Source organism: Carcharhinus amblyrhynchos, chromosome 7, assembly GCF_965287045.1.
Source record: "Carcharhinus amblyrhynchos chromosome 7, sCarAmb.v2.hapA, whole genome shotgun sequence".
In the NCBI taxonomy this organism is placed as follows: domain Eukaryota; kingdom Metazoa; phylum Chordata; class Chondrichthyes; order Carcharhiniformes; family Carcharhinidae; genus Carcharhinus; species Carcharhinus amblyrhynchos.
The window spans coordinates 96,198,645-96,225,422 of record NC_137330.1 but is presented as its reverse complement, the minus strand read 5'-3'; the positions used below and the strand labels follow the sequence as shown (position 1 = coordinate 96,225,422).

The 26,778-nt window shown below is 41.8% G+C and overlaps 1 protein-coding gene across 1 annotated transcript in view; it reads left to right on the top strand.

Moving 5' to 3' along the window:
* The window catches only part of ascc3 (activating signal cointegrator 1 complex subunit 3), a 522,713-nt gene that overhangs the window by 357,812 nt on the left and 138,123 nt on the right, over positions 1–26,778 (top strand). The window contains exons 23-29 of the mRNA XM_080192820.1: positions 9,647–9,745; positions 12,922–13,090; positions 14,344–14,564; positions 14,799–14,884; positions 19,865–20,031; positions 22,256–22,401; positions 24,895–25,015. Coding sequence (XP_080048946.1) covers positions 9,647–9,745; positions 12,922–13,090; positions 14,344–14,564; positions 14,799–14,884; positions 19,865–20,031; positions 22,256–22,401; positions 24,895–25,015 — 1,009 coding nt within the window. The remainder of the gene's footprint in view (positions 1–9,646; positions 9,746–12,921; positions 13,091–14,343; positions 14,565–14,798; positions 14,885–19,864; positions 20,032–22,255; positions 22,402–24,894; positions 25,016–26,778) is intronic.

Sequence of the window (26,778 nt, the reverse complement as noted above, 5' to 3'; positions counted from 1 at the left end):
GGACTTTGAAGAGAGTGAGCAATACAGCAAAACAGACTGAGCTAGAGCAGAAGCACAATGCTGAAATCTGCACCAGTCATGGAAATGGAAGTGGACAATGAATAGGAAACCAGAGTTAGAAGAAAGAGGTCAGAGATGTGCAACGAGACAAGATGTTAACGGTCAAATAGAGTCATGCTATTGAAGGATATGAGGTGAAAATTTTAGGGTCAGTACACAGGGAATAGAGTTGCCAATTAAACTAACAAGAATCAGGGTGGTAGCTATGAAATTATACATGGATATACGTTGAGAATGATCATGTTCTAATGATTTTTATTTAGTTGGTCGGAATTTGCAAGGCCAAGAAGGTGGCCTTGGAAAAGCAAAATCTGGAGGTGGTAATTGGAGGATTTTGGTGGAAACGAGGTTCAGCTAGGTAATGTTAATGGTGAAAATAGGTGGTAACGTTGAATTACATTGTGTTTCAAGTTTAGCTAAGGGTCACACTGACTGCCAAGAAAGTAGTGGGTTGGGTTGAACTTGAGCAAGCAAGGATTAAGGCTGGAAAACTAGCTTTTTTAAGAGTATTCTGAGCTTAACAATATTGAACCACAAAAGAAATTGGCTCATCACAGTTTGGTTGGACACCATTGTGATAATAACAGTAGCAGTGGGTAGGCAAAATTAGCGTGCATAAACTAGCACAATCAAACACATCTCATCCTGTCTAATTTCAGCTGATTACACTGGGTTTTAGTTTTTGGAGAAATCCAGAGAAACTCAGGCCAACCCATGCTAAATGGATGACTTTCATGGATCACAGAATGATCTCTGGTATAGAAGGATTGTCTTATGAGGAAAGGTTAAACAGGTTGGGATTCTACTTACTGAAATTTAGAAGAATGAGAGGTGATCTCATTGAAACATACAGGATTCTTTAGGAACTTGACAGGGTAAGTGCTGAGGGGATGTTTCCCTTCATGGGAGAGCCTAGGGCCAGAGTGCATTGTCTCAGAATGAAGGGTTGCCAATTTAAGACTGAGAGGTTTGAGTCTTTGGAACTCCTTGCCATAGAGAGCTGTGGCGACAGAGTCCTTGTGCATATTTAAGGCTGAGATAGGTAGATTTTTGATCAATAAAGGAATGGAGGATTACACGAAAGGGCAGGAAAGTGAACATGAGGCATGTTTGATTAACCACGATCCTATTGAATGGCAGAGCGGGCTTGAGGGGCCAAATGACCTACTCCTGTTCCTATTTCTTATGGTCTTATGATAAATATATGTAGAATATAACAAGAAAAACAACAAAAACAAAATGCACAGCTTCTTTGAACCTACAATCACAAATGATTTTCCGTCTCATTGCCATTTTCCCAATAGTTCACGTTATTCTTCAATTCCTTGGAATTCCTTCAGCCTTAAATATAATTAATGATGAGCATCCACAGCACTCTGCAGTCGACAATTCTGGATAAGAGGAATCATAACCTCCTGAGTGAAGTAATTTCTCATGATCTCAGTCCTAGATCATTGAGCCCATATCCTGCGAACGTGCCAGGAAATTGGATTCCCCAATTAGGGAAAACAGCTTCTCAGTGTCCACCCTGTCAAGCCCCTTAACAATCTTGTATGTTTCAATGTGATCACTTCTGATTCTTCTGAGTTCCAGAGGAGTATGAGCCCAAATACTCAACCTCTCATCATAGTAAAACCCCCATATCCCAAGAACCAACTGAGTGAACCTTTGCTGTTCTACCTGCAGTGCAAGTATATGGAGACCTAAACTGTACACACTGGTGCAGTTGTGATCTCTCCAAAGCCCTCTATAACTATAACAAGATTTCTTTATTCTTGCACTCCAGCCCCCTTGCATTAAACACTAACTTGTCTAATTCCTAATTCCTTGCTTTACTTGCATGCTAACATTCTACGTTCCTTGTGTTAGTGTACCCAAGTCTCTCTGAACATAAATATTTACATGTTCTACGCAGTTTTAAAAAAATTCTGCTTTTCTATCCTTACGACGGAATTGAATAGCTTCACATTTCCCCACGTTATTGTCCTTTTGCCCATTCACCCCTTTCGGCATGTTTGCAGCCTCTTGTGTCCTCTTCACACCTTACATTTCCACCTAGTTTTGTATCATCTGAAACCTTGACTACATTACTCAGTCTCTTTGCCCATGTCATTAATATAGATTGAAAATAGTTGGAGCCCCAGCACTGATCCTTGCTGCACTCTACTTGTCACAGCTTGCCAACTTGAAAATGCCAAATTTATACCTATTGTCTTTTCCTTATCCATTTACCAATCCCCTATCCATGCTAGTGTCCTCTATTATTCTCTATCGACTCCCAACTCTGTAAGTCCTTACCTTGTTAATTAACTTTAATATGGCACCTTATCAAATGCCTTTTGGAAATCCAAACATTTTACATCTTCTGGTTTCCTTTTAGCTACTTGCTAGTCAGGTATTCAATGAACTCTAATTTGTCAAGTACGTTTTCTCTTTTATAAAATCATGTTGCTTGCATATGATTTTACTGTGATTTCTCAGTGCAGTGAGGGAAGCTTGTTTGTGCAGTTGTTAACACTGCTGTCTCACAGCGCCAGGATCCTGGGTTCATTTCCGGCCTTGGGTGGCTCTCTGTGTGAAGTTTGCACATTCTTCCCATGTCTGCATTTTCCTCCAGCTTTTCTGGTTTCCTCCCAGAGTCCAAGAAAAATGTGCAGGTTGGGTGGATTTGCATGGTAGGTTGTCCCCTAGCCTCCAAAGGTGCCTAGGCTAGATGGATTTGCCATGGTAAATGTGTGGGGTAACGGGGGAGAGGGCCTGGATATAATACTCTGTCAGAGAGTCGGTGCGTACGCAATGGGCCGAATCACACCATTCTGGGGTTCTATGATTGTGAAGACTGCCTTCAAAATAGTTTCTAGCATTTTATTAACAACCGATGTCAGGCAAATTGGTCTATAGTTCCCTGTTTTCTCTTACCCTTCTTTCTAGGAGATGTATTGAGGCATAAATAATTACAAGTAGATTGTGTGCTTATTTTTCTTTGAAATTAAGAATGTCAATAGTTTATAATATGTTGCAACATTTTTAATAGTTTAATAGACCGTTAAAACTAAAACAAATTTAAAGTTTGAACACTTTTTTAAAATGTGTTTAGTTTTTGTAGATGCAAAACTAAGGTTATTTCTCTTGAACTCAGGCAACAGTTAAAACTGAAGCAGAGTCTAATCATTAACCCTGTGATAGACCTTATGACATCCTGTAGATTAGTTACAGTGGTGCTATTAACAGCTCAACACTAACCAATGCAATTTAACCTTAAAGTAGTTTACTTTTCCTCGTGCCTTCATTTTCATACACTAAGTGGTTCAAGACACAATTGAGATTTCAGAACTGGAATAAGGAATTAACTGTTAAGCTCACTTCTACTTTCTGACATCTCTTTGATTGTCTGAAGTTATTGAATATTATAAAGTTGCTTCCTGTGACAGAATGTAACTTCAGAGCACTGACTTTTCATCGTCATAGGTTTCTACACACAATCGAAAAGGTGACAGCAAATTTGGGGTTAATTTTCTTGGTGCTCTGAATGTAAATGACTATTATATGAGCAAGGTACTGTGTTATCATCTCAGATTTATTTAAATTAAGGATATGTACTTCATTAACCTTCTGAACTTCACCATGGAAGACGCATTTGTATATTGTGCACATGTTGAAAGAAGCGGATGCAACCATATTGATGACTTGAGGATTTTAGTTACTGGAGTTAAAGCAAGTCATTAAAAATAATATTTAAGAGGAAATGGCTGGCAAGACTTTCCAGTTTGCAAGTCAGAAATTCCTAGCTATTCTGGCGTAGAACAGTTTTGTCCTGGTGAGGCAACCCCTAATTGTCCTTGAGAAGGTGGTAATGTGTTCCTCACTGACCTGCTGCACATCATGTGTTGTAGGAACACCCACAGTGCTGTTATGAAGGTAGGTCCAGGACTGTGATCCAGCAACAGTGAAGCAACAACAATACATTTTCAAGTCAGGATTGTGAGTTACTTGGAGGGGAACTTGCAGGTGGTGGTTTTTACATGCATCTGCTTGTCCTTCTACATGGTGAAGGTTACAAGTTTGGAAGATGCTGTCAAAGGAGACTTGGTGAGTTGTCGCAGTGCGTCTTGTAGATGGTACACACAGCTGGCATTATAGATCATAAGACTGTAAGATATAGAAGCAGAATTAGGTCATTCGGCCCATCGAGTTTGCTCCACCATTCAATCATGGCTGCTATGTTTCAACCCTATTCTCCTGCCTTTTCCCCATAACCTTTGATCCCCTTACCAATCAAGAACCTATCTATCTCTGTGTTAAGTACATGGCCACACCCTTCTGTGGCAATTAATTCACCACCGTCTGGCTGAAGACATTCCTCTTCATCTCAGTTATAAAGGGTCATCCCTTTCCTCTGAGGCTTTACCCTCAGATCCGAAGTTCTCCGAGGTGGATTGTGCATCGGTGGTCGAAAGACTGACTGTTTGCTGCAGTGGATGATGGTCTAATCATTTCCAGCTGTTTTGTCCTGGGTGGTGTTAAGCTTCCTCAGTGTTTTTGGTGCTGCACTCATCATGGCAAGTTGAGAGTATTCCATCACATTGTGCCTTGTAGGTTGTAAACAGGCTTTGAGGAGTCAGGGGGTGCGTTACTGTCTGTGGAATTCCCAGCTTCTGAACTTTCCCTGTCACCACAGTATTTATATAGCTACTCAGTTTCTCGTCATTGTTGAAGCATCCGAAGATGGTTGGGCCTGGGACACTACCTTGAGGAATTAGAAACCATAGAAAATTTACAGCTCAGAAACAGGCCTTTTGGCCCTTCTTGTCTGTGCCGAACTATTTTTTGCCTAGTCCCACTGACCTGCGCTTGGACCATATCCCTCCACACCCCTCTCATCCATGTACCTGTCCAAGGTTTTCTTAAATGTTAAAAGTGACCTCGCATTTACCACTTTATCCGGCAGCTCATTCCACACTCGCACCACTCTCTGCGTGAAGAATCCCCCCCTAATATTCCCTTTAAACTTTTCTCCTTTCACCCTTAACCCATGCCCCCTGGTTTTTTTCTCCCCTAGCCTCAGTGGAAAAAGCCTGCTTGCATTCACTCTATCTATACCCATCAAAATCTTACACACCTCTATCAAATCTCCCGTCATTCTTCTGTGCTCCAGGGAAAAAAGTCCTAACCTATTCAATCTCTCTCTGGAACTCAGCTTCTCAAGTCCCGGCAACATCCTTGTGAACTTGTCTGCACTCTTTCAACCTTATTTACATCCTTCCTGTAACTAGATGACCAAAACTGTACACAATACTCTAAATTTGGCCCCACCAATGCATATATAAAACCTTACCATAACACTCCTCCAACTTTTATACTCGATACTCCAATTTATAAAGGGCAGTGTACCAAAAGCACTCTTTACGACCCTATCGACCTGTGGCGTCACTTTTAGGAAATTCTGAACCTGTATTCCCAGATTCCTCTGTTCAACTGCATTCTTCAGAGTCCTACCATTTACCCTGTACTTTCTACTTTTGGTTTGTCCTTCCAAAGTGCAATACCTCATATTTATCTGTGTTAAATTCCATTTGTCATTTAAATTCTTAGAATCATCATAGAATAACATGGTGCAGAATGAGGCCATTCAGTGCTTTGAGTCTGCACCAACCACAATCTCACCCAAGCCCAATCCCCATAACCCCAAGCATTTACCCTAACTAGTCCCCCAATAATAAGGAACAATTTAGCATGGCCAGTCCACCTAACCTGCATATCTTTGGAATTCCTGCAGCAATGTCCCAGGACTGAGATGATTGACTCCAACAATCACAGTCATCTTCCTTTATGCATATTTGACTCCAAAGAGTGGAGAATTTTTGCACTGATTTCCATTGACTTCAGTTTGCCAGCACTCCTTGATGGCCACACTGGGTCAAATGCTGCCTTGATGTCAAGGACGGTCACTTTCACCTCACCTCTTGAGTTTAGCTCTTTACTCCATGTTTGGAACAAGGCTGTAATGAGGCCAGGAACTGAGTGAATCTATTGGAATCCAAACTGAGTATCAGTGAGGAGTTATTGCTGACTAAGCACTTGATAGCACTGTGATGGCATTTTCCATCATTTTGCTGATCAAGAGTAGACTGCTGGGGCAGTAATTGGGGCATGCCTTGTTCAGGAACACATGTCTTCAGTACTATAGCTGAACTGTTGTCAGGGTTGTCATGTTGTCTTGATATCACATGGAGTCAATAGAATTGGTTGAAGTCAGGCATCTGTGATGCTGGGAATCCCAAGAAGAGGCCATGGTGAATCATCCACTCGGTTCAAGATGGCTGCAAATGTTTCAGACTTGTATTTTGCATTGATGAGGAGGGTTCCCACATCATTGCGGGTGGGGATATTTGTGGATGTTCCCTCTCCAGTTAGTTGTTTTATTTATTTGTCATTATTGTCGTACTCGTTAGAGTTTAGAAGAATGAGGGGAGATCTCATTGAGACGTATAAGATGATGAATGGGATGGATAGGATAGAGGTGGAGAGACTCTTCCCGCTCAAAAAAGACAGTAGGACTAGGGGGCACAGCCTCAAGATAAAGGGGGGGCGGTTTAGAACGGAGTTGAGGAGGAACTTCTTCACTCAAAGGGTGGTGAATCTCTGGAATTCTCTGCCCGTTGAAGTGGTGGAGGCTGCCTCGCTAAATATTTTTAAGACGCGGGTTGATGGGTTTTTGATAAGAGAGGGGATTAAGGGATATGGGGAGAGGGCGGGAAGGTGGAACTGAGCCGCGACAGATCAGCCATGATCTTATTGAATGGCGGGGCAGGCTCGAAGGGCTAGATGGCCTACTCCTGCTCCTATTTCTTATGTTCTTATGTTAACACTGCAATGAAGTTACTGTGAAAATCCCCTAGTCGCCACACTCTGGCACCTGTTTGGGTACACTGAGGGATGATTTAGCATGGCTAATGTACCTAACCAACATGGCTTTTGGACTGTGGGAGGAAGCCATCATTCACCATCATTCATGACTGGATGTGGCAGGACTGCAGATTACCATCAACAACTTTTTTAGCAATTTAAGAAACCTCACAATTAACTTATTTAAGGTGCTTAAATTGGGTTATCAACTCTTCACTCTGATCCATGCAGTCAGCGTTGCCTTTCAGTCAGTTGGCCAAAGGATAACATAACCCATCTGTTCAAAGCGTCATAGGGTAAAATTTTATGTTTCCTAAATGTAGGTTCTGAGGCAGGGGTAGGGTGAAAATGAATAGATGGGATTCCTGTCTGTCCAATTCCAGACACTGTTTCACACTTGAGCAGGCAGGGTCTCGAGAAGGGAACTCTTGCATTCATCTATAAAGCACTTAACGGACTTATCTCACCCTGTTCTCCCTTCAGCCTGCTCTTTTCCAAGGAGAATAACCCCAACCTATCCAGTCTTTCCTCATAGCTGAAATTTTCCAATCCTGGCAACATCTCAAAAAACAGATAGGAAGTGATGGGAACCAAGTTCCTAGTAAGGGCTAGGAACTTAATAATTAACTTGCAATGAAAAGGTAACGTCCATTTAATTGGATTAAAAACAGCAAATCCCCTGGACCAGATTGCCCACTGTGCTAAAAGCAGCTGCTGCAGAGAAAGTGGATGCAGTAGTTGTGATCTTAAAAATTCTGTAGATTCAGGAACTGTCCCAGAGTACAGCAAATATAACATTGCTATTCAAGAAAGAAGGGAGAGAGGGAAGTAGAGACCAATTATCCTGAAATAAGTCATCAAGAAAATGCTGGAACCCATTACTGAGGAAGTGGTACTAAGAAAAGGATGATATGATTAGGCAGTGTCAACATAATTTTCAGAAAGGGAAATTGTTTTGACAAGTCTGTTAAGTTCTTTTCAGGATGTTAGTTATTATAAAGCAATGTTTATTCAGACCAGGCTGCGGCATTTCATGATGCAACATTTCTGTAGCCTTTATTCACAAAGAAGATGGCTCACTACCGCCTTCTCAAGAGCAATTCAGGGTGGATAACGAATGCTAGTCTAGACCACATCCTGTGAAAGAATAAAACAAATCTTAGTAAAAACCACACTACACAGTAACAACCAGTGTGTGGCGTGCTGTGACTGCAACTAACTGACTGCTTTCACTTACCATCTCCGCTCCTATCATTACAACATTACATCATCAGGGTTTAGAAGACTTTTCAAAGTCATATCTACTAAACATCTTTGCACTGTAACGCACTATTTCACCCTTTTTTTCTGTTCTCTAAGTAGTCACAGGGTATAAAGAACTTCACATGTTAGTTTGTACCATTGATAGTGGAGAAGCTCTAATTATCAATTACTTGGAAAGTTTGGACTACTGAAGGGGATCCAGCTTAAGAACAAATTATGATTGACTTCACTTGATTGAGTATTTTGCTAAAATAACAGATGGTAAATGAGGGCTGAGTATATAAACTTCCAAAAGATACTAGACAAAATATCATTTAATAAACTTATTAGTAAAATTGAAGCCCATATTGTAAGAAGGGCAGTAACATCAAAGCAAAGTTGTCTGAGGGATAAAAAATAAAGTTGTGGTGAATGGTTGTTTTTTGGATGTATGGAAATAGCCAGTAATGTTCCCCATTGTTGAGCACTGGACGCATGTTAAATATGTCAATTTGGAGGTACAAGGCACAAATATGAAAATTTATGGATGGACTGAGACTTAGGAGTTTATACAACAGTGTGGAAGATTGTAATAGACTTCAAGAGGACATGAAGAGCTTGATGGCATAGTTGGGAGCATGGCAGATCAACACAGGAAAGTATGTGGTACTGCATTTTAGCAAGAAGTTGATGAAAGACAATACCAGCAAAATGGTACAATTTTAAAAGGGATGAAAGAGCAGAGATATGTTGTGGTGTCTTTACACAAATCTTTGAACGTGCCAGGATAAGTTGAGGAGACTGTTTATAAAAAAATGCATATGGAGTCCTTGACTCAAAGTCATAGAATACAAAAGCAAGGAAGTTATCCTAAACCCTTATAAAACACGAGTTCAGCACCAGCTGGATTATTTCTGAACAGCACACTTTAAGAAGAGCCACAGCATAGCAGATATTTATGAGAGTGGCTCCAGGATGAGGAATTAAAGTAATGTGGAGAGACCAAGGAATTTCGGAAATTTCCTCTTTGAGAAGAGAAGTCAAAGAGATTTGGTGTTTCAATAGAGTAAATAAAGAGCAACTGTCCCAGTGGATGTGGAGTAAGTGACCAGAAGGCACAGCTTTAATATGATTGCAAAAGAACCAGAAGTGACATGAGGGGAAGAATGTTATTTGCACAGAATGGTTAGAATTCGGATTGCACTGCCTGATACTACCAATAATAGCTATCAAAAGAGGGTTAGATAAGTTCATAAGCTGTAGAGATGTGGGGATAGAGCCAGGGTGTTGGACTAACTGCATGGCTTTTGGGAAAGCTGAGGAAAGCTATCTCCTGTGCTCTACTATCCTTTGCTTCAAAAGGCTGGCTTCAATTTCTTAAACCTGTTTTAAAGAGTTTTGCAGTACCAGAGTTAATTGATTGCATTTATTCCCACAGACTCATGGATCTGTAGGTGAACCTTGGTGGATTTGGGTGGAAGATCCTGTGAATGACCACATATATCACTCAGAATACTTCCTCCTCCAGAAGAAGCAGGTGAGATGTAACCACATAGCTAAAATACAGTCATGATATTTTCACCATTACTTCTCAAGTTTGTGGTCTGCCGTTGTTACCACAGTGAAGTAGAATTGATATATTGTTGAAATCACTGGAGAACATTTCCTGCAGGAAGTCCCTTTTCATTTACCATATTAGGAAGACAATTGAAATTAGTTTTATTTGCATGTCATAGAAGATGTCTAAAAGCTGGTGACCATAATTTCAAGACCACAATAAATGAGGTCAGTCCAGGTGGCACAGTAGTTAGCACTGCTGCCTCAGTGCCAGAGTCCTGGGTTTGATTTCTGGCTTGGGTCATTGTCTGTGTTGAGTTTGCTCATTCTCCCTGTATCTACGTGGGTTTCCCTGGGTGCTCTGGCTCCCTCCCACAGTCCAGAGATGTGCAGGTTAGGTGGATTGGCCATGTTGAATTTTCCCTCAATGTACCCGAACAGGTGCTGGAGTGTGGCGACTAGGGGATTTTCACAGTAACTTCGTTGCAGTGTTAATGTCAGCATACTTGTAACTAATAAATAAACTTTAACTTTAAATGTATCTTCATTCATGCCTGCTATTATCTACAATTTGCCACTGCTCTTTACAGCAATATTTAATCAGTGTTGAATAGCCCTTTAGAACTTTCCTAGAAATGTGTAATGTTAAAGTAATCTTGTGGATTCATGGTTTGTTTCTCGGCCTTAAGGTTGGTCAATCCTTTGCTTGTTGACTTCAATGAGAAGAGTGCATTCTAGATGCAAAATAATGTTGCTACTTTTCCTATCTGACCCTAACTGCTTTAATCAAAGGGTTTCCTTAAGTAAGAACGCTGCTAACAAGGTGTACAAGAAGGTAATCTAAAGACAACAGTTGTGATGAAAAGGAAAATAACAGTTAAATTCCTAGGTAGTAGTTTTCTATGGATGCCTTATGTGCTAAAGAGCCTCTGAGGTGAGCCAGCTGGTGTGTTAAGGTGCAACAATTCACCACAAGACTGCCATGTTGATAAAGGAGTTGAAGCAAACGAGGAATAGCCTCCTGGAGAATCATAAATATGTTGATGATTAAAATGCCTGCTAGCTCATTAAGGACCTTGAACTTTCCATATACCAGACTAAATAAATAGTGTGGTTCTCGTGGTATATCCTGTTGATGTGTAATACTTAAGTTAACATCCTCTCCTAACAGTGACTAGCTAAACAGGAATAAAATAACTCATCACTGAAGATTACAGGCATAATTTCAATCCATGATCAGCTTTCACTCTTCACTTGCTGCCGAACAATTTTTGATGAAGACTTTTGATACATATTGGGAGACTTTCTAGGAAATTTTGTCAAAATTTGACCAACACTTGACAACAATTTTGCTGGATATCTCAGCAGCAATTTTCCGAAAAAATACAAGTGAATGCTGTGCCTTTCTACCTTATTGAAACCTTGTAGGAGACATCATGTGGAAGATAGAGCTGGACATCTTACTAACAGTACTCCTTACTCTGCATGAAAAATGGGAGGATTTGCTAAGGCTAGATGGAACATAAGAAATAGGAGCAGGAGTAGGCCATCTGGCCCCTTGAGCCTGCCCCGCCATTCAACAAGATCATGGCTGATCTGAAGTGGATCAGTTCCACTTTCCCGCTTTCTCCCCATAACCCTTAATTCCCTTGTCTTTCCGAAACCTATCTACCCGTGACTTAAATACATTCAGTGAGGTAGCCTCCGCCACTTCAATGGGCAGAGAATTCCAGAAACTCCCTACCCTTTGAGTGAAGAAGTTCCTCCTCAATTCTGATCTAAACTGCACCCCCCCCCCTTATTTTGAGGCTGTGCCCTCTAGTTCTGCTATCCTTTCTAAGCGAGAAGAATCTCTCTACCTCTACCCTATCTAGCCCCTTCATTATCTTATATGAACCAGCACCAAATGCTAGAGGAGAGACAGAGAGAGAGGAAGGAAAGGAGAAATCCTTTGAGTAAGAGGCTTTATCCATCCAGAGTGTTTAGAAAGCATTAGTCCCACATTCACAGCCGTAGACCAGTACATGAGAAGGGTAAGCAGACTCATAGAAGGAAGGCTCAAACACCACAGCACAGTCGTGAAACCATGATTACATTGCCTTTGGCATGATGGTAATTTAAATGCAAAATACTGCAGATGCTGGAAATCTGAAATAAAAACAGAAAATGCTGGAAAGCTGTCTGAGTTTTTCCAGGATTTTCTGTTTTTATTACAATAATTGTTTGTCATCCATTGTCACGGGAGATGTCAGTCACATGTAATCCCCCATATGTAATGGAGGTCACTAAGAAATCATATTCTTTGAGGAATAGCTATACTCTCTGAAAAATGGCTATACTCTCTAAGGAATTGCACTATATCCTTCCTGATTGTCAGATATGAGCAGCGCCAGAGCATACGAATGTAGAAATTAGGAGCAAGAGTGGGTCACTTGAGTCTGATCTGTCATGGATTGACCTTGACTGATCTGATTATAACTTCAACCTCACGTTCTTGCCTACCTGGAGACAGTGCGCCATTCGCTAATGGCAGGATCCTCTGGTCCTGCCGCTGTCAATGGGCAATCCTATTGAGGCCACACCATGCCACCAGGAAACCCGTGGCAAGGATGTGCCGCTGGCAGAACCGGAAAATCCCACCAGTGTGAACTGCCAGTGTATTCCAGCCCGTGTGTGCCTTCGCTGTCAGTCCTTGAGCCATCCTACAACACTCGATTGTATGCCAGACAGAGCACTCCACACCTTTACTGGAAGTGGGTATACCACTTCATGAGAATTGCTCCTAATCAATGCTTGAGCACCCTAGTATAGTCTAGCACCTGCAGGCAAGTTTGGTAATCATCAATTATCTCCAAAATTGTGCAAAATATCCATAATTTCGAACAACATCCGTTCCATACCTGTTTTTACCCGTTTACTCAAAATAACCCAACAGTCTCTACACTGCGGGATTCCCAATTGGAGCATGGATGAATTTCCTGGACCAGTGTTAAGTTGAAAGAATGATTTTTGTTCTCAATGAGAGTCTTTACATACTGTTCACATGCATATCATTATGGTTTTATTTTGCTTTGGAAGGTTGCATAGTAGGCAATTTGGAATTGGAAAGACATTTTGACAGAGGAAATCTTCTGTTTTCTTTTATATTGATTGTAGGTTTTGTCCAAAGAGCCGCAGTTACTAGTATTTACCATTCCTATTTTTGAGCCATTGCCATCTCAATATTATATCCGGGCTGTGTCTGATCGGTGGCTGGGAGCTGAGGCCGTGTGCATAATAAACTTTCAACATCTGATTTTGCCGGAGAGACATCCCCCGCACACTGGTAATGTAGCAACGAAATATCTATTTATGTATCACGGGTAGTTTGAAGATAATTATCACTAGCACTCACCATCCTAGGTGGCTCAGTAGTATACCCAATGTATAATTGAATTGTACAAAGAACGTCCCAAGTTCAATCCAAACTGTACTGATCTCATTTAGAGTCATGATGGGATCCTTACAATTGGCCTCAGTAGTCCTCAGGGAAGGGAAGACCAGCCAGATTTCTAGCCTGTCATCATTTTCCAATGAATCCAACTGGAAGTTTAAATGTTCATAAAGACATTGGGTCAAAGTAGGTTGCGACACTTCCTATGACAGATTAGGCTATCAACGCACTCTATCCAGGTTTGCACATGAATAGCAGCCATTATCAGTGCAAGACTTAGTGATTGCAGGGAGACTTTTGAGTCAGAAGGTTGTGGTTCGTGCTTTGTCATGAACACATGACCTAAGCTGACATTTCAGTGTAGTAATGAGACGGAATGCATCGTTAAAGATGCCATCTTCCAGATAAGTCTTTAAACGGAGACTGTCTCTATCCACGCAGTTTGATGTAAAATACTCCAAGGTGCTATTCAAAGAAGGTAGGGAGAGCATATTATCCTGCCTAGCATTATCTGGTTAGAATCGTAGACTCCCTTTGGTGCAGAAGGGGGCCATTTGACTCATCAGGCCAGCACCGAGTCGCCCAAAGAGCATCTAACCCAGGCCCTCCCCTCCACCCTGTACTCAAACCCCACACATTTACTACCAATCCATCTAAGCAGCACATTTTTGGACTGTGGGAGGAAACCAGAGTACCCGGAAGAAACCCACACAGATAAGGGGAGAACACGCACGTAAACAGTCACCCAAGGCCGGAATTAAATCTGGTTCCCTGGCACTATGAGGCAGCAGTGCTGACCACTGTGTCATCATATCACCCATAAATAAATACCAGATATCTTTCCTTGTGGCGTTGATAGAGAAATATTTGGTCGTTTATTCACTCTTTGTGACAAGTTGCTGTCCATATCTTGGTTGCTACATTTATCCCCAAAACAATACTGACTACACTTCAGATGCAACTAATTTGGCAAATATGAATCCTATCCTTTTCAACCTGTCTCTCTTCAATAAAGCACATTATTGTTAAAATCTTGTCTTTTGTACTCAAAGAGGCCTTTCAGTTAATTGGCACTCTCCATTTGTTTGCTAGTTGTGTGAATGTGTTCATATATATTACATGTTTGTGTTCTTTGTACTTTGCAGAATTGCTGGACCTGCAGCCATTGCCCATCAGTGCTCTGGGAAATCGCGAATATGAGGCATTGTATAAGTTCACACACTTCAACCCAATCCAGACTCAGATATTTCATACCCTCTATCACACTGACTGCAATGTACTACTTGGAGCACCCACGGGGTCTGGAAAAACGGTCGCAGCTGAGCTGGCAATATTTCGTGTTTTCAACAAATACCCGACATCAAAGGTTATTTTTGGTTTCATATTCTCTCTTGTGTATGTAACATTTTTGGTTGAATTACTGAAGTTGAATGTTAAGCCTTCGTAAAACTGTATAGCAAAATCTTCATTTCCTAAGTCCATACTGGTATGCTTGATCCTTTTCTTTAAAATTCTAATTTAAAGTATTTTTTGACCATCCTAACCTATTGATTGTTCTTTGACCCCTGAAGTGACCTTTGAACTCTTGTATGGTTTCTAGGCTGTTTACATTGCTCCTCTCAAAGCCCTCGTCCGAGAACGAATTGATGATTGGAAAATCAGGATTACAGAGAAGCTGGGTAAAAAGTAAGCACCGCTCTAAATGGGGTAAATTCACCGAATAGGTGATTAACTGGGTGAAAAGAAAATCACCTAATTATTGAAACCTCTACTGTTCCTTTTATATTGATTTAAATTTAATTAAATCAGACAGAGCATTATCTACAAGATTGGCAAACATTCATTGAAAATAAAGGTTTACCCCAATATTTCTTCAATTGGTAAATTCTATGACTTTTTAACTCCCTCCCACCTGAACCTTAGCACTGCTGCCTCACAGTGCCAGGAACCCGGGTTTGATTCCTGGCTTGGGCCACTGACTCTGTGGAGTTTGCACATTCTCCCTGTGTCTGCGTGGGTTTCCTCCCACAGTCCAAAAGTCATGCTGCTTAGGTGTATTGGCCATGCTAAATTCTCCCTCAGTGTACCCAAACAGGCACCAGGGTGTGGCGACTAGGGGATTTTTGCAATGACTTCATTGCAGTGTTATTGTAAGCCTACTTTTGACTAATAAACTTTACATTAAATTGATATTAGATTTTTGTTTATTAGCTTCCACAATTTCCTTAGTCATTCATTTATAGAATATTCAATGATGGTCTGCTTTTATTTGGCTCTAAGTAAATGTTTAGGGATATGGATAAGTTGCAAATACAGTGCAGCCTTTGTTCTTGTCATACTTTTTAATAGTTTTTTTTATTAAAAATGTTCAGCTAGCTAAGGAAGTGTTTGGTTTAGATGGAAAAATTTCCAGAAACAACGTATTACAATAGTTGAGTGTGTGAGAGGATATGTTTGCTTCTCAAACAGATGTTGCCCCTTCCGAACATATCTTCCCACATGTGCAATCTTCATGTCAGTTCTCTTCAAATGGTTAATACAACCTTATGTATTAGTGCAATTTTTGAGAGGGAGAGATGGTTGGGTGGCACGGTAACACAGTGGTTAGCACTGCTGCTTCACTTTCCAGGGTCCTGAGTTCGATTCCTGGCTCGGGTCATTGTCTGTGTGGAGTTTGCACATTCTCTTCGTGTCTGCGTGGGTTTCCTCCAGGTGCTCTGGTTTCCTCCCACAGTCCAAAGATGTGTGGGTTAGATTGATTGGCCATGCTAAGAAATTGCCCCTTGGTGTCCAAGGATGCATAGGTTAGAGAGATTAGTGGGTATAATATGTAGGGATATGCGGGTATTGCCTGGGTGGGATTGTTTTCAGTACAGACTTGATGGGCCAAAGGGCCTCTTTCTGCATTGTAGGGTTCTATGATTCTATGATATGGACCAGAAACTGGTTCTAACTGGTACTCCATGTCCGGAAAAGAGACCTTGCTGGACCAGACATCTGCTGCCTTCAGTAGAGAACTCCTGTGAGAACAGTTATTTAATTTAGCCTTCATGAAACAAATGAGACATTCAACAGTGACACAAAGAATAGAGGACTAAATGATTGCCACAAAATAGTACAGATACTGGGCGCAACAATTCAAGACAGACAGAATGAGGATAAAAACACCTTTAGTAAACCTGGCAGTTATTGCAGAAGACAAAATAAGGGGCAAAATGAATCCCAAAGATCAGTCGACAGATATTCCAGGTGAGTTTGAAGTATTGATTAACTTTCCAAAGTAAAGAGGTTGGTCCTCGAAATGACACGTTATGCAGAGAATACTGAAGAAGAGGATGAAAATACTGATAAATCCAAGCAAATTATATTAGTCACAAAGTCCTTGCTCAATGGGCTTTTCATAGATTCCTTTAAATTTGGAATACTAGTTGGAGTTTGTTCTAGCTAGTGCTAGGTAGTATTTGAGGAGTATGTGGACCAGATTGGTTCAAATGTTACTTTGTAGTTAAAAAGCAATTAGGATTGATGCTAAATTAAGATACATAACAGTGCTATTTGCTTTCAATTTGACGACAACAACACCTTGAGGTCACTAAAGGAAGTTATAATTCTTTTGGAAATACCTGGAATAATGTACTATTTAAGTTCTGATGTAATCTTTAGTTAAAAACTCTGTGCTGTTGAGTAAGCGTTCCATGAGAAAGACACAAATTAATTTTATAACGGAGCAAGATAAAATAATTATTTGTGGAAAGTAAGTGAATTTGCGGTTTACCCAGTGAGGACACTATTGTATGCATTTAATATAACATGGGACTGTATTCGATAGCTGCAAATCAGGCAGCCCCCTTCCTGCAAACATAAAATAGGGTGTGATAACCTGAGATTGACAGTGCAATGTCATCATACCAGTCTCCAAAAAGACAGAAGGCATGCAGACACTAAGATGGGAAGCCTACCATTTTGAAATTACTTAGCACGTTAACATTACTGCATGCATTTTTTGAATCAGACATGAAATGATTTGGGAGTAGTTTATAGCAGCTATAACAAGGTGGCACAAAGGCTGAAGAGAAAGCTTGTTGATGGGTCCAAAGCTGAATGTAGCAGCAAATTCTGAAAGTGAAGGCAGTAGTGTCTCTGTGTTTTTAATTTTTTTTTTGCTTCTTACAGCCTGCTGTAAAAGATTGAGAAAGCAGGGTCCCTTTGGATTTGTAGCCAAGACTATTAAAGGCGTAACCCCAATGCCACATTACATCCCGCCTAAACTCCTGATTGGGCACAGAGCCCCTCCTTTGTATTGCTATTTGTCGCCTTGCCACCAGACAACCACTAATTGGCTATCCGTGCTTGGTTTGATAAAATGAGATTGCAGGAGCGGACAGAGCACTCATGTCCCATTCTCCAGAATTAAATGGACGAATGCAAACCATTAACTGTCTGTATGTACAAAAAAATTATTAGGGGCATTCCGCAATGTAAAGAATCATGCCCAAAGCCAAGTCATATCCACAGTATCACAACTGGCACCACAGGTAGAGCAAGGAAGGAGGTTCCGAATCCATCTCAGCTAGAACAGGAATCGAACCCCATGCAGTTGGCACCTGCCTGACCCATACTGGTGATCCAGCTGTGGAAATTAAGTTGTAATTCCAGCTATGGCCAAATATTTAATTCACTTTGTTCTGCAAGATTAAAGATGCTCACTTCAAATAAAGCACCATGGGGTGGCTATGAAATTATAGTTAAAAGCAGTTAAAAACTGCAGATGTTGGTATGGAAAATTAAGTTACAACAACAACAAGGCAACTTTGTCAGCAAGGATAGAAAAAAATTATCAACAAGGCCTTCAATGAAGCCAGTGCTTGCATCTTCAGGATAAATGCCTAATCCAAGCCTTGTGCCAGTTTCATGAATACTGGGCCCTATTTTACATTTTGATTCTAAGTGCTAGGCGAACTTGAAACTGGGAGTGTTTCAGATCCGACTTTTAGACCCGTTCTCAGACACCCCCATATGCTCTCTGCCTGAAAAAAAATCAGTGATTCCAAATTGCAATGCGGCAGTCTGTAATGCACCTGATACCCTGCAGTTCTGATTGGCGCCTCCAACCGCGCATACGCAAAAAAAAAAGAATGCAGCTCCCCTGTCATATCCCTCCCAGGCCAGGTAATGCCTCCCCCGGCCCCCACAGATATTGCCCCACCCCCACAACATAACTGACCCCCTTATTCCCCCACCCCCTCCGCCACCCAGACTGATTGCAGGCCCCTGCCACATTGTCCCCCTCATTGATCACAGGCAGAGTGGCAGCATATGACTCCTTCCTCCTTCACTGATCATAGGCTGGGTGAACATAAGAACATGAGAAATAGGAGCAGGAGTAGGCCATCTAGCCCTTCGAGCCTGCCCCACCATTCAATAAGATCATGGCTGATCTGAAGTGGATCAGCTCCACTTTCCTGCTTTCTCCCCATAACCCTTAATTCATAATGGGGTGGCAGCGGACCCCTCTCTTCCCCCCTCACTGTTCTCCAGCAGAATGGCAGTGGAGCCCCCCCCACTTCCCCCTCACTGATCACAGGTAGAGTGGCAGCAGACCCCTCCTTCATCCCCCTCTCCCCCAACCGATCTCGAGGAGAGAGCCACCGGATCCACCTTCCCTCTCCCCACTGATCTCAAGCAGAGAGCCGACGGACACTCGGCACTTATCTTTCCTCACTCACTGGAGTACCCAAGTTGGACTTTTCTGGAGCATGTCTGTTTCGCACCGATTCTGGATGGACAAACGTGCTAGTGAAGGGGAAAATGTTGTTAAGGTTGGGCGTGCAGTCCATTAAGTCAATGTAAATGCATGCAAATGCATTTAAATGGCCATCGCACCCATTTTGGGCGCGGCCCCGATCGCGGCCATTTTTGGGCCTTGGTAAAGGGGGAACGGAGGCAGGTTTGGATCACGCTACTCACCTCACACCCAACTTTACCAAGGTACCTTGATGGTAGAATCAAGCTCACTATGTTCCCAGCCTTGGCTGCGGGATGAAAATAAGATTCTTTCAATAACAAAATTCCAAACAGCAAGATACTATAAGGTGAACTGTAACTGCTACATTCTGTATGAATCAGGAGAACACCTTACAGTGCATTGCTTTGAATGTGTGTTCTCCTTGCTAGCAAGTAACTTAAGCTTGTAAGTTTGAGTACTCACAGCGCCTACTGTGTGTCCCCAAGTTTGACGATAGTGCCTAGGGTGTTTGTACCCAGGCATTTGACACAGCCAGCTGGCCATAGAGTCAGAGTTGTTGTGGCAAAGTACACTTTCCCATGTATGTTGCCATCTGGAGCCATATATAATGATGTTAGGGGGCTTCAATTTTCCTTTCATCACATGACTGACCAGGAAGCTCTCCTGCCCTTGCTTTCTGCTATTGGCATATGTTACATGGATTTTTAGGTTGATAAGTCTCATCTTTATTGAAAGAGAGAAAAAAAGAATCTATTGCTTGTATATTTATTATGTTAAATGGGTGCAATTGGTGGGTATTTACTTCATTTCCTTTAAATAGGAACAGACTGGAAGTGAGATTGAGTTAGGAAGTGCGTGTTTGAAATATAAACTCTGTCCTTCATATTTTGCTTTCTAAATAATTGTATGTCTATTTCTAGTGTAGTGGAATTGACTGGGGATGTGACCCCAGATATGAAAGCAATTGCACAGGCCGACCTCATTGTCACAACCCCTGAGAAATGGGATGGAATCAGCAGAAGTTGGCAGAATAGGAGCTATGTCCAGAAGGTGTCAATCATCATTATAGATGAAATCCACTTACTAGGTAAGCATTGAACATAATTTAGTATTTCTTTTCCTTCTTTTTCCTCCCAATTTTAATCCAGCCCCTTCTTTCCAAAAAAGCAAGGATGCAAAACTTAAGCCACTTCTGAGGCATCAATGGTGGAAAACTTCCATTGTAAATAAATGTTAAGGGTTAGTCCAGTGTAAGAGGTTTTAAACAAAAAGCAACTCTGCTCTCAGTCAATGAGAGTGAGAACTATGCTGTGTAGTAATTGGAGGAACATGAGCATAGGAGACAAAGAGCTGCTTCCCCAATTACTGATTCTGTCTCTCTCATACTCACTGCTGTAGCTATTTCAATCACTGGTTCCCTCCCTCCTGTCCTTGCTGTTCCTCCAGACACAGAAGGCTGAATTTTTCCATCACACCCGCCACGGGAATCGTAGCGGGCGGGACGCGGACCTTGCAAAGTTCCATTGAGCTTGGGCGAGATTTTCTGTCATTGGGCCGGAAAATCTCACCAGAATCTATGAATAGAGGAGCAACAAATGCAGGAAGGAGGGAAGCTGTTCCGGGAGGATCTGGAGAAGTTATTGTGCTCTGTGCTGCTGCTTTGTGGCAGGAGACTTTAGGCTCAGCTATTACCAATCGGTTTTCGACCTGATGCTCAACAATCAGTCTGATCTGTTCGACATCCTCCATGACATTGAAGACAAGAAGCTGAATTAGGGATCAAAAGGAGGCAGGAAACCGAAAGTAAGGACTAAGGTCAAGATCTGTGTCAGAGTGGAAGCTAGGGTAGGAATCTGTACTAGGGTGCAGGTGGGTGTTCTGTACCAGCTAGCAGTTGCTCTGAATGGAGCAAGGCATTCTGTATTTCAGATTGGAAATTCAGCCCAGGATTGTTATTGCAACACCTGCGGACCCTTCTCTCAGTTTAAGGGGACTTAACTTCGAAGTGAGGGATGATATACTATTAGGGAATATGGTTATCCACAATAGTACTCAAACTGACACTCGAATGTATTGATTCATGGTTGCAGCATAGTTCTACTGAATCACTCACTGTCAGTCAGTGCAGGAGAGATTATCAGTTGAACCTGGGAGTTTCCTGACTTGTGTGCCCAGTGAATAGGTTGCTGGGCCTTTGGAATCCTGATTGCTGCTTTAAAGTAAATAAAGTTGTGGTGGCAGTGACTGTGGAGGCAATGCCAAATGAGATATGAACAACTTTGCAGAAATTCATTTTGCCTGTCTCGAGTTTATATAAAATGCTTTTAATGATTACCTGATTTATCTTTCATTGCATCAGATAGTTGGAATTTGAGATAAATCAGATCTTTGCTAATTATAATAAATTAAAATTGTATTTAGAATGCAAATTTGAGAGAAAATACCAAGGAACTAAGGAAGAATGGTATCCTGAACTCTTCCTGTTAACTGCTTTGAATGACTGGAACCAAGTCACTTTGTCCAAACTGATGAACAGAGACATTTCAGGTGGCAACTTTACTTAGAAATATAGAAAATAGGAGCAGGGGAGGCCATTTAACTCTTTAAGACTGCTCTGCCATTCATTATGTTAATAGCTAATCATTCAATTTAGTATCCTGATCCAACCTGTCCTCTATATCTTTAGATCCTTTTTGTTCCAAAAGCTATAACTGACTCCTTGAAAACATTCAACATTTCAGCCCCTACTACTTTCTGTGGTCGCAAATTCCACAGGCTCACTGCTCCCTGCATGAAGTCATTTCGCCTCATTTCAGTCCTGAAAGGTATGCCCTGAACACCGACCCACATGGGAGCCCGGACTGGCACTCTCACCCTCGACTGTCACCCCCACCCCACCCCACCCTCGCTGGACTATCCCACCTGATCCCCTGAGTCAAAAGGTCAGGCAAGATAGGAACGCTTAGATTTGATGTTAAGAAATTACGAATGGAATGGCAACCCCCACTCAATTGTCACTTGTGGCCCAGTATTTCTACCCATTTGAAGTCTATTAATTCCATCCGTTTGAAGTGGCCTAGAAAGCATCCACATTTCAATTCATAAAATAACAATAATTTTCCAATCCCTCATACTACAGTCCCAAGACTATGGGAACCCAATTTCAACCCAGTATGTTATTTTGTAAACAGTATGAATTATAACATTGCTTTGGCTTTTGTTTAAAATAGGGCATTTTTCTATCTCAGACTTGTGTTGAACAGATTAGGACTTAAAAATAATGCAACTACTTAAAATGTGTTTATTTGCAGGGGATGAAAGAGGTCCTGTGCTGGAAGTAATCGTCTCCAGAACTAGTTTCATCTCATCTCACACAGATAGCCCTGTAAGGATAGTGGGGCTGTCCACTGCACTGGCAAATGCCAAGGACTTGGCTGACTGGTTAGGCATCCGACAGGTAAGAACAAATATTAGACCACGGGGAGCAATTACAGATCATGGGCTCAATGCCAAATGGATTATGTGTGCTTGTGCACTTTGGGAGCACATATCATTTAATGATACTTTGCAGAATCCAATCTGCGATTTGCAAGCTTCAACTGACAGTGATGGAATGATGTGCCTGTCATCTATATCACTGATGGTGCATTTCGGTGAACAGTAAAGATGCATTTTTTTGACTAAGTGCATATATCCTTAAACCAAATTTCTATAATTCACTTCACATTTAATGTTAAACTGCCTTCTGTCATTTTAAAGCTTCTGTGGCATTGATTTTATCACCTCAAAGAAAGCTGAGAGCGTAAATACTGAGAACATTAGGCCCTTGCTGCTTACAGTGTATTCCATTAACTGTGAATGGGTGCAGCTTTTACAATCAATACTTGTATGAATGTCATTATTGGACTGATGTAAAGTTGAGATTGTTGCAAAAATGAGATTTGCATTTAATAACATGTAGATTGCGGCCTCTGTCCCAACTCACGCCTACATCTGCTAAAATCCTTACCCAGCTTCTCAGCATCACTACATTTAATCTCTCCCAACTTTTACTTTCCATAAATTCCAATTTTCTAATTAACATTGCCTGCATTTTGTCCTGCTCATCCATCATGTCTGTTCTAGTTGACTTACGTTGATTCCCTGTTCCCCCAGTGTATCATGCTTAGAATTCTCATTCCTCTGTCATTTCATTGCACCCTATCTTTCTAACCTCTTGCAGATCTCTCATCCCAGCCTATAGTTTTTCATTCTTTCATGCAAATAGCCATAATGGTGAGAGGGGAGATGTCTCAAACAGAGGAAGGCACAGGCCTCCAACATTGGTCTCCTTTGCAAGTTGGATCCCCAACCCAGCTTCCCCAACTCAAGTTAGAGAGCTGAGTGTACTTTCACACCACATGGTTGACTCACATTAATGGTTACAATTATGGATGTTTTCTTCTTTGTGGGAAAAAGAATGTCATTTTATTGTTCAATCTTTAATGAATATTCATGTTAATATCCAGTGTTGTCCTCATAACTCTGTGGGGCATGTGACTGAACTTACAGGCTCAGGTGGCCGTCTTCTTTGTGCATTGCGAATAACGTTATCCGAGATCATGCTCAGCAGGAGTAATTGAAATGTTATAGGTGAACGCAAGGCCCTGTGAGGACCCTGCCAGCTAACACCTCGAGGTGGAATATACATTTGGATATACTGTAATCACCCTTTAGGACCCTAATTTTTTTTTTACCTTGACTAACTTCCCTGCCCCGACATCTCCCTTGTTAACCACTACCACTCTAGGCATTTACAGAATATTTTGGGATTCAACCCAATGCACGACACAAGCACCCCCCCCCTCAGGCCCCCTCTTTATCTCCTAAAGTTTTTCCTTCCCCTCCATATTCCCCACGAACAAAAGAACCTCCATTTTTCATTATTCCTCCACCACACAAATACACCCTCATCCACTACTCCGCACAGAAAAAAACTAACATGAATAAAAAATGCAAAAGTCCAGGGGACAAGAAGACAGCAAGCCACAATATGAAGGCAAGGCATCACCAAGGGCAATAAGGGTTGGACATGAGCCAAACAAAAAGTGGCAGAGCAAGAGAAAAAGGGAACATATCCTTTTGCTGTCTGATCTCAAAGACCCCTCCCAGGTCCAGGAGGTCAGGTCCTCCCCCCGACCCCACCCTCTGTCCTCCCCTAGATCCTCCTCCTACTCCTCCATGACCTCCATCCCAAATAATCTCCACATCTGCCTTTATTACTGGCTCATCCTTATTCATCCTGAGCCTCCATGCAAGCTGCAATTCTCCTGCCCTTCCGGTAGATTTAAACAAGGCAAACTGCTAATCTTACACACAATTGCACAAAACTAATTGTTATATGCGACCTTCAAAAGATGGTGAATCAGATGCCATGAAGTTCTCCTGCCCTGCTGACTTCATTTTAAGTTTTACGTAAATGAGTATTCAAGGCACTCAAATGTATTGCAAGTGTGAACTACCACAAGCCGGACTGAAGTTCGACAGGCCGCTGACTTTATCTCTACATCTCAATCCACCATTGGGAAGTTTTGCACCCTGACTAATTAAGTTTGCATGACACATTTCCCCTCTTGCAGGCTCTGCAAAATGACCCCCCTGCAGTGTTTCCATTTCTAATCCAAGGACTTGGAGCACAATAGTAGGTCCTCAAATGCTGCACTAATTGAAATCAAGTAACTCTGTACTATGGAGTGGTCCTTCTGATCTGACAGAATTGTGGTTATTTTAATATTCTCTATCTTTTGAATCACCTTCAAAGTAAAGAAAACTTGTCTGTTTATTGAGTTTATAGTCCTATGCACTTTAGATTGAATGGCAAAGTGTCCATCTTTCAGATCAAATGACTGTACTTCGGAGCATATTTAAAATATGTATTAATATGCTGTACTTCTTTTCCTGTTTAATACAGAATGGATTGTTTAACTTTAGACCATCAGTACGCCCAGTTCCTCTTGAAGTTCACATTCATGGCTTCCCAGGACAGCATTACTGCCCTCGCATGGCCAGTATGAACAAGCCAACATTCCAAGGTGAGCTTTAGGATTTGAAGGATAGAAAAACAACCTTCAAGTTGTTTCACCTTACCTATTTGGCCCTTTATATTCTTGAAACCATCTGTTACACATGGACTATTTTAGATAGCAGTGTGTTCTGATGAGTGCAATGTTGCACTGTTCTACCATTTGACTAGGCATGAATTCATTGATATCTGGTGAGTTTGTAACCTAAGCTTCAAAGAGTAGCTTGAACAAGTCAACATAGGTGATGTTTTAATTGGATTTCAATTTTTATAGATGATATTTACAGGCTTTCTGTCCATGAATGAGTGCCTATTAAAAGAAGGAAAATATGGGCCAAAAGCACCCACAGAACTTGAGATGTTCTATGCAATTGTTTCAACCAACAGATATTAAAAAGATCAAGTTCAGGCTCTGCCTGAAAAAACGTCAGCAATTCCAAATCGCGCTGCAGAAGCCTGTGGACGGGGCTTAACATGCCTGAAACCCTGCAACTCCAATCAGTACCTTCAACTGCGCATGCGCAGAAAAAAGTGATAGAATGCAGCTCCCCTGCCACATACCTCGCGGGCCACATCATGTCTGCCACAGACATTGCCCTACCGCTTCCCCCCCCCTTCCCTACCGCTTCCCCCCCCCCTTCCCTACCGCTTCCCCCCCACTTCCCTACCACCCAGACCAATCGCAGGCCTCTCCCCCTTCCCCTCCACCGATCTCAAGCAGGGTGGCAGTGGGCCCCCTCTTCCTCACCACTGATCTCAGGCAGAATGGAAGCGGATCCCCCTTAGACCCCCCTCACCAAGAGAGCTGTCAGATCCACATCCCCTCCACCACCCGCCCCCCGCCAACCCACCGATCTCAAGGAGAGTCGTCAGCATCTACCTCCTCACTCAGCCCAAGTCAGACTTCTGTAGAACATGTCTGTTTTGCGCCGATTCTGGATGGGTGAACGTGCTTGTCAAGGAGGAAGTGCTGGTAAGGTTGGACATGCAGCCCTTTAAGTCAATCTGAATGCATGGAAATGCATTTAAATGACTGTCATGCCCATTTCGGGCACAGTCCCAATCGCAGCCATTTTCGGGCCTTGGTAAAGGGGGAACCAACACAGAAGTGGACGCAAATCGTGCTACTTGCCTCATGCCCGACTTTACCAATTTTTCGCACCCAAAAATGGGATCAACTTGATGGTAAAATCGGGCCCAATATTTCCTTTGGATGTGTATTTTAAATCAAAAACAAATTAACGCTAGTGAGTGCCGTGTGGCAGTGAGAATCACCACTCACCAATCCAGTGAGTAATGCAACCTAAACTTTAAAATCAACATGTAACACTTGCCAATATCAAATTCAAGCCAAACCAAATGAAAACCCCCAACTTTCACCTCTGCTTGTCATCAATCACAGCACAAAGAATTAGTTGCAATGATAGGGGTCTTTGCCACTTTTGAATTTAGCATACCATTGCAATGTTCAATCCTGTTGCCTTTTCTTAAAACAAATGTTGTCTGGAATGAATTCGTTTAATAAAGGAGGACAATGTTAGGTTGTAAAGGAACTGAAGCGTTAATACTGAGATGTGACAGTGCCCGTAATATTTCACTAACAAGTACTTAATAATTCCGTTGAGAATACATTTTGTATTGATTAGGTAATAGCTGTAAAAATAAATTCTCAAAGGTTGTAACAATTGTGTTAGCAAGCTGACAGTTGCAGATCATTTTGGGTCAGGCTAATTACAGCTGTATGACTGAGCTAATTAGTTGTATGACATAAAT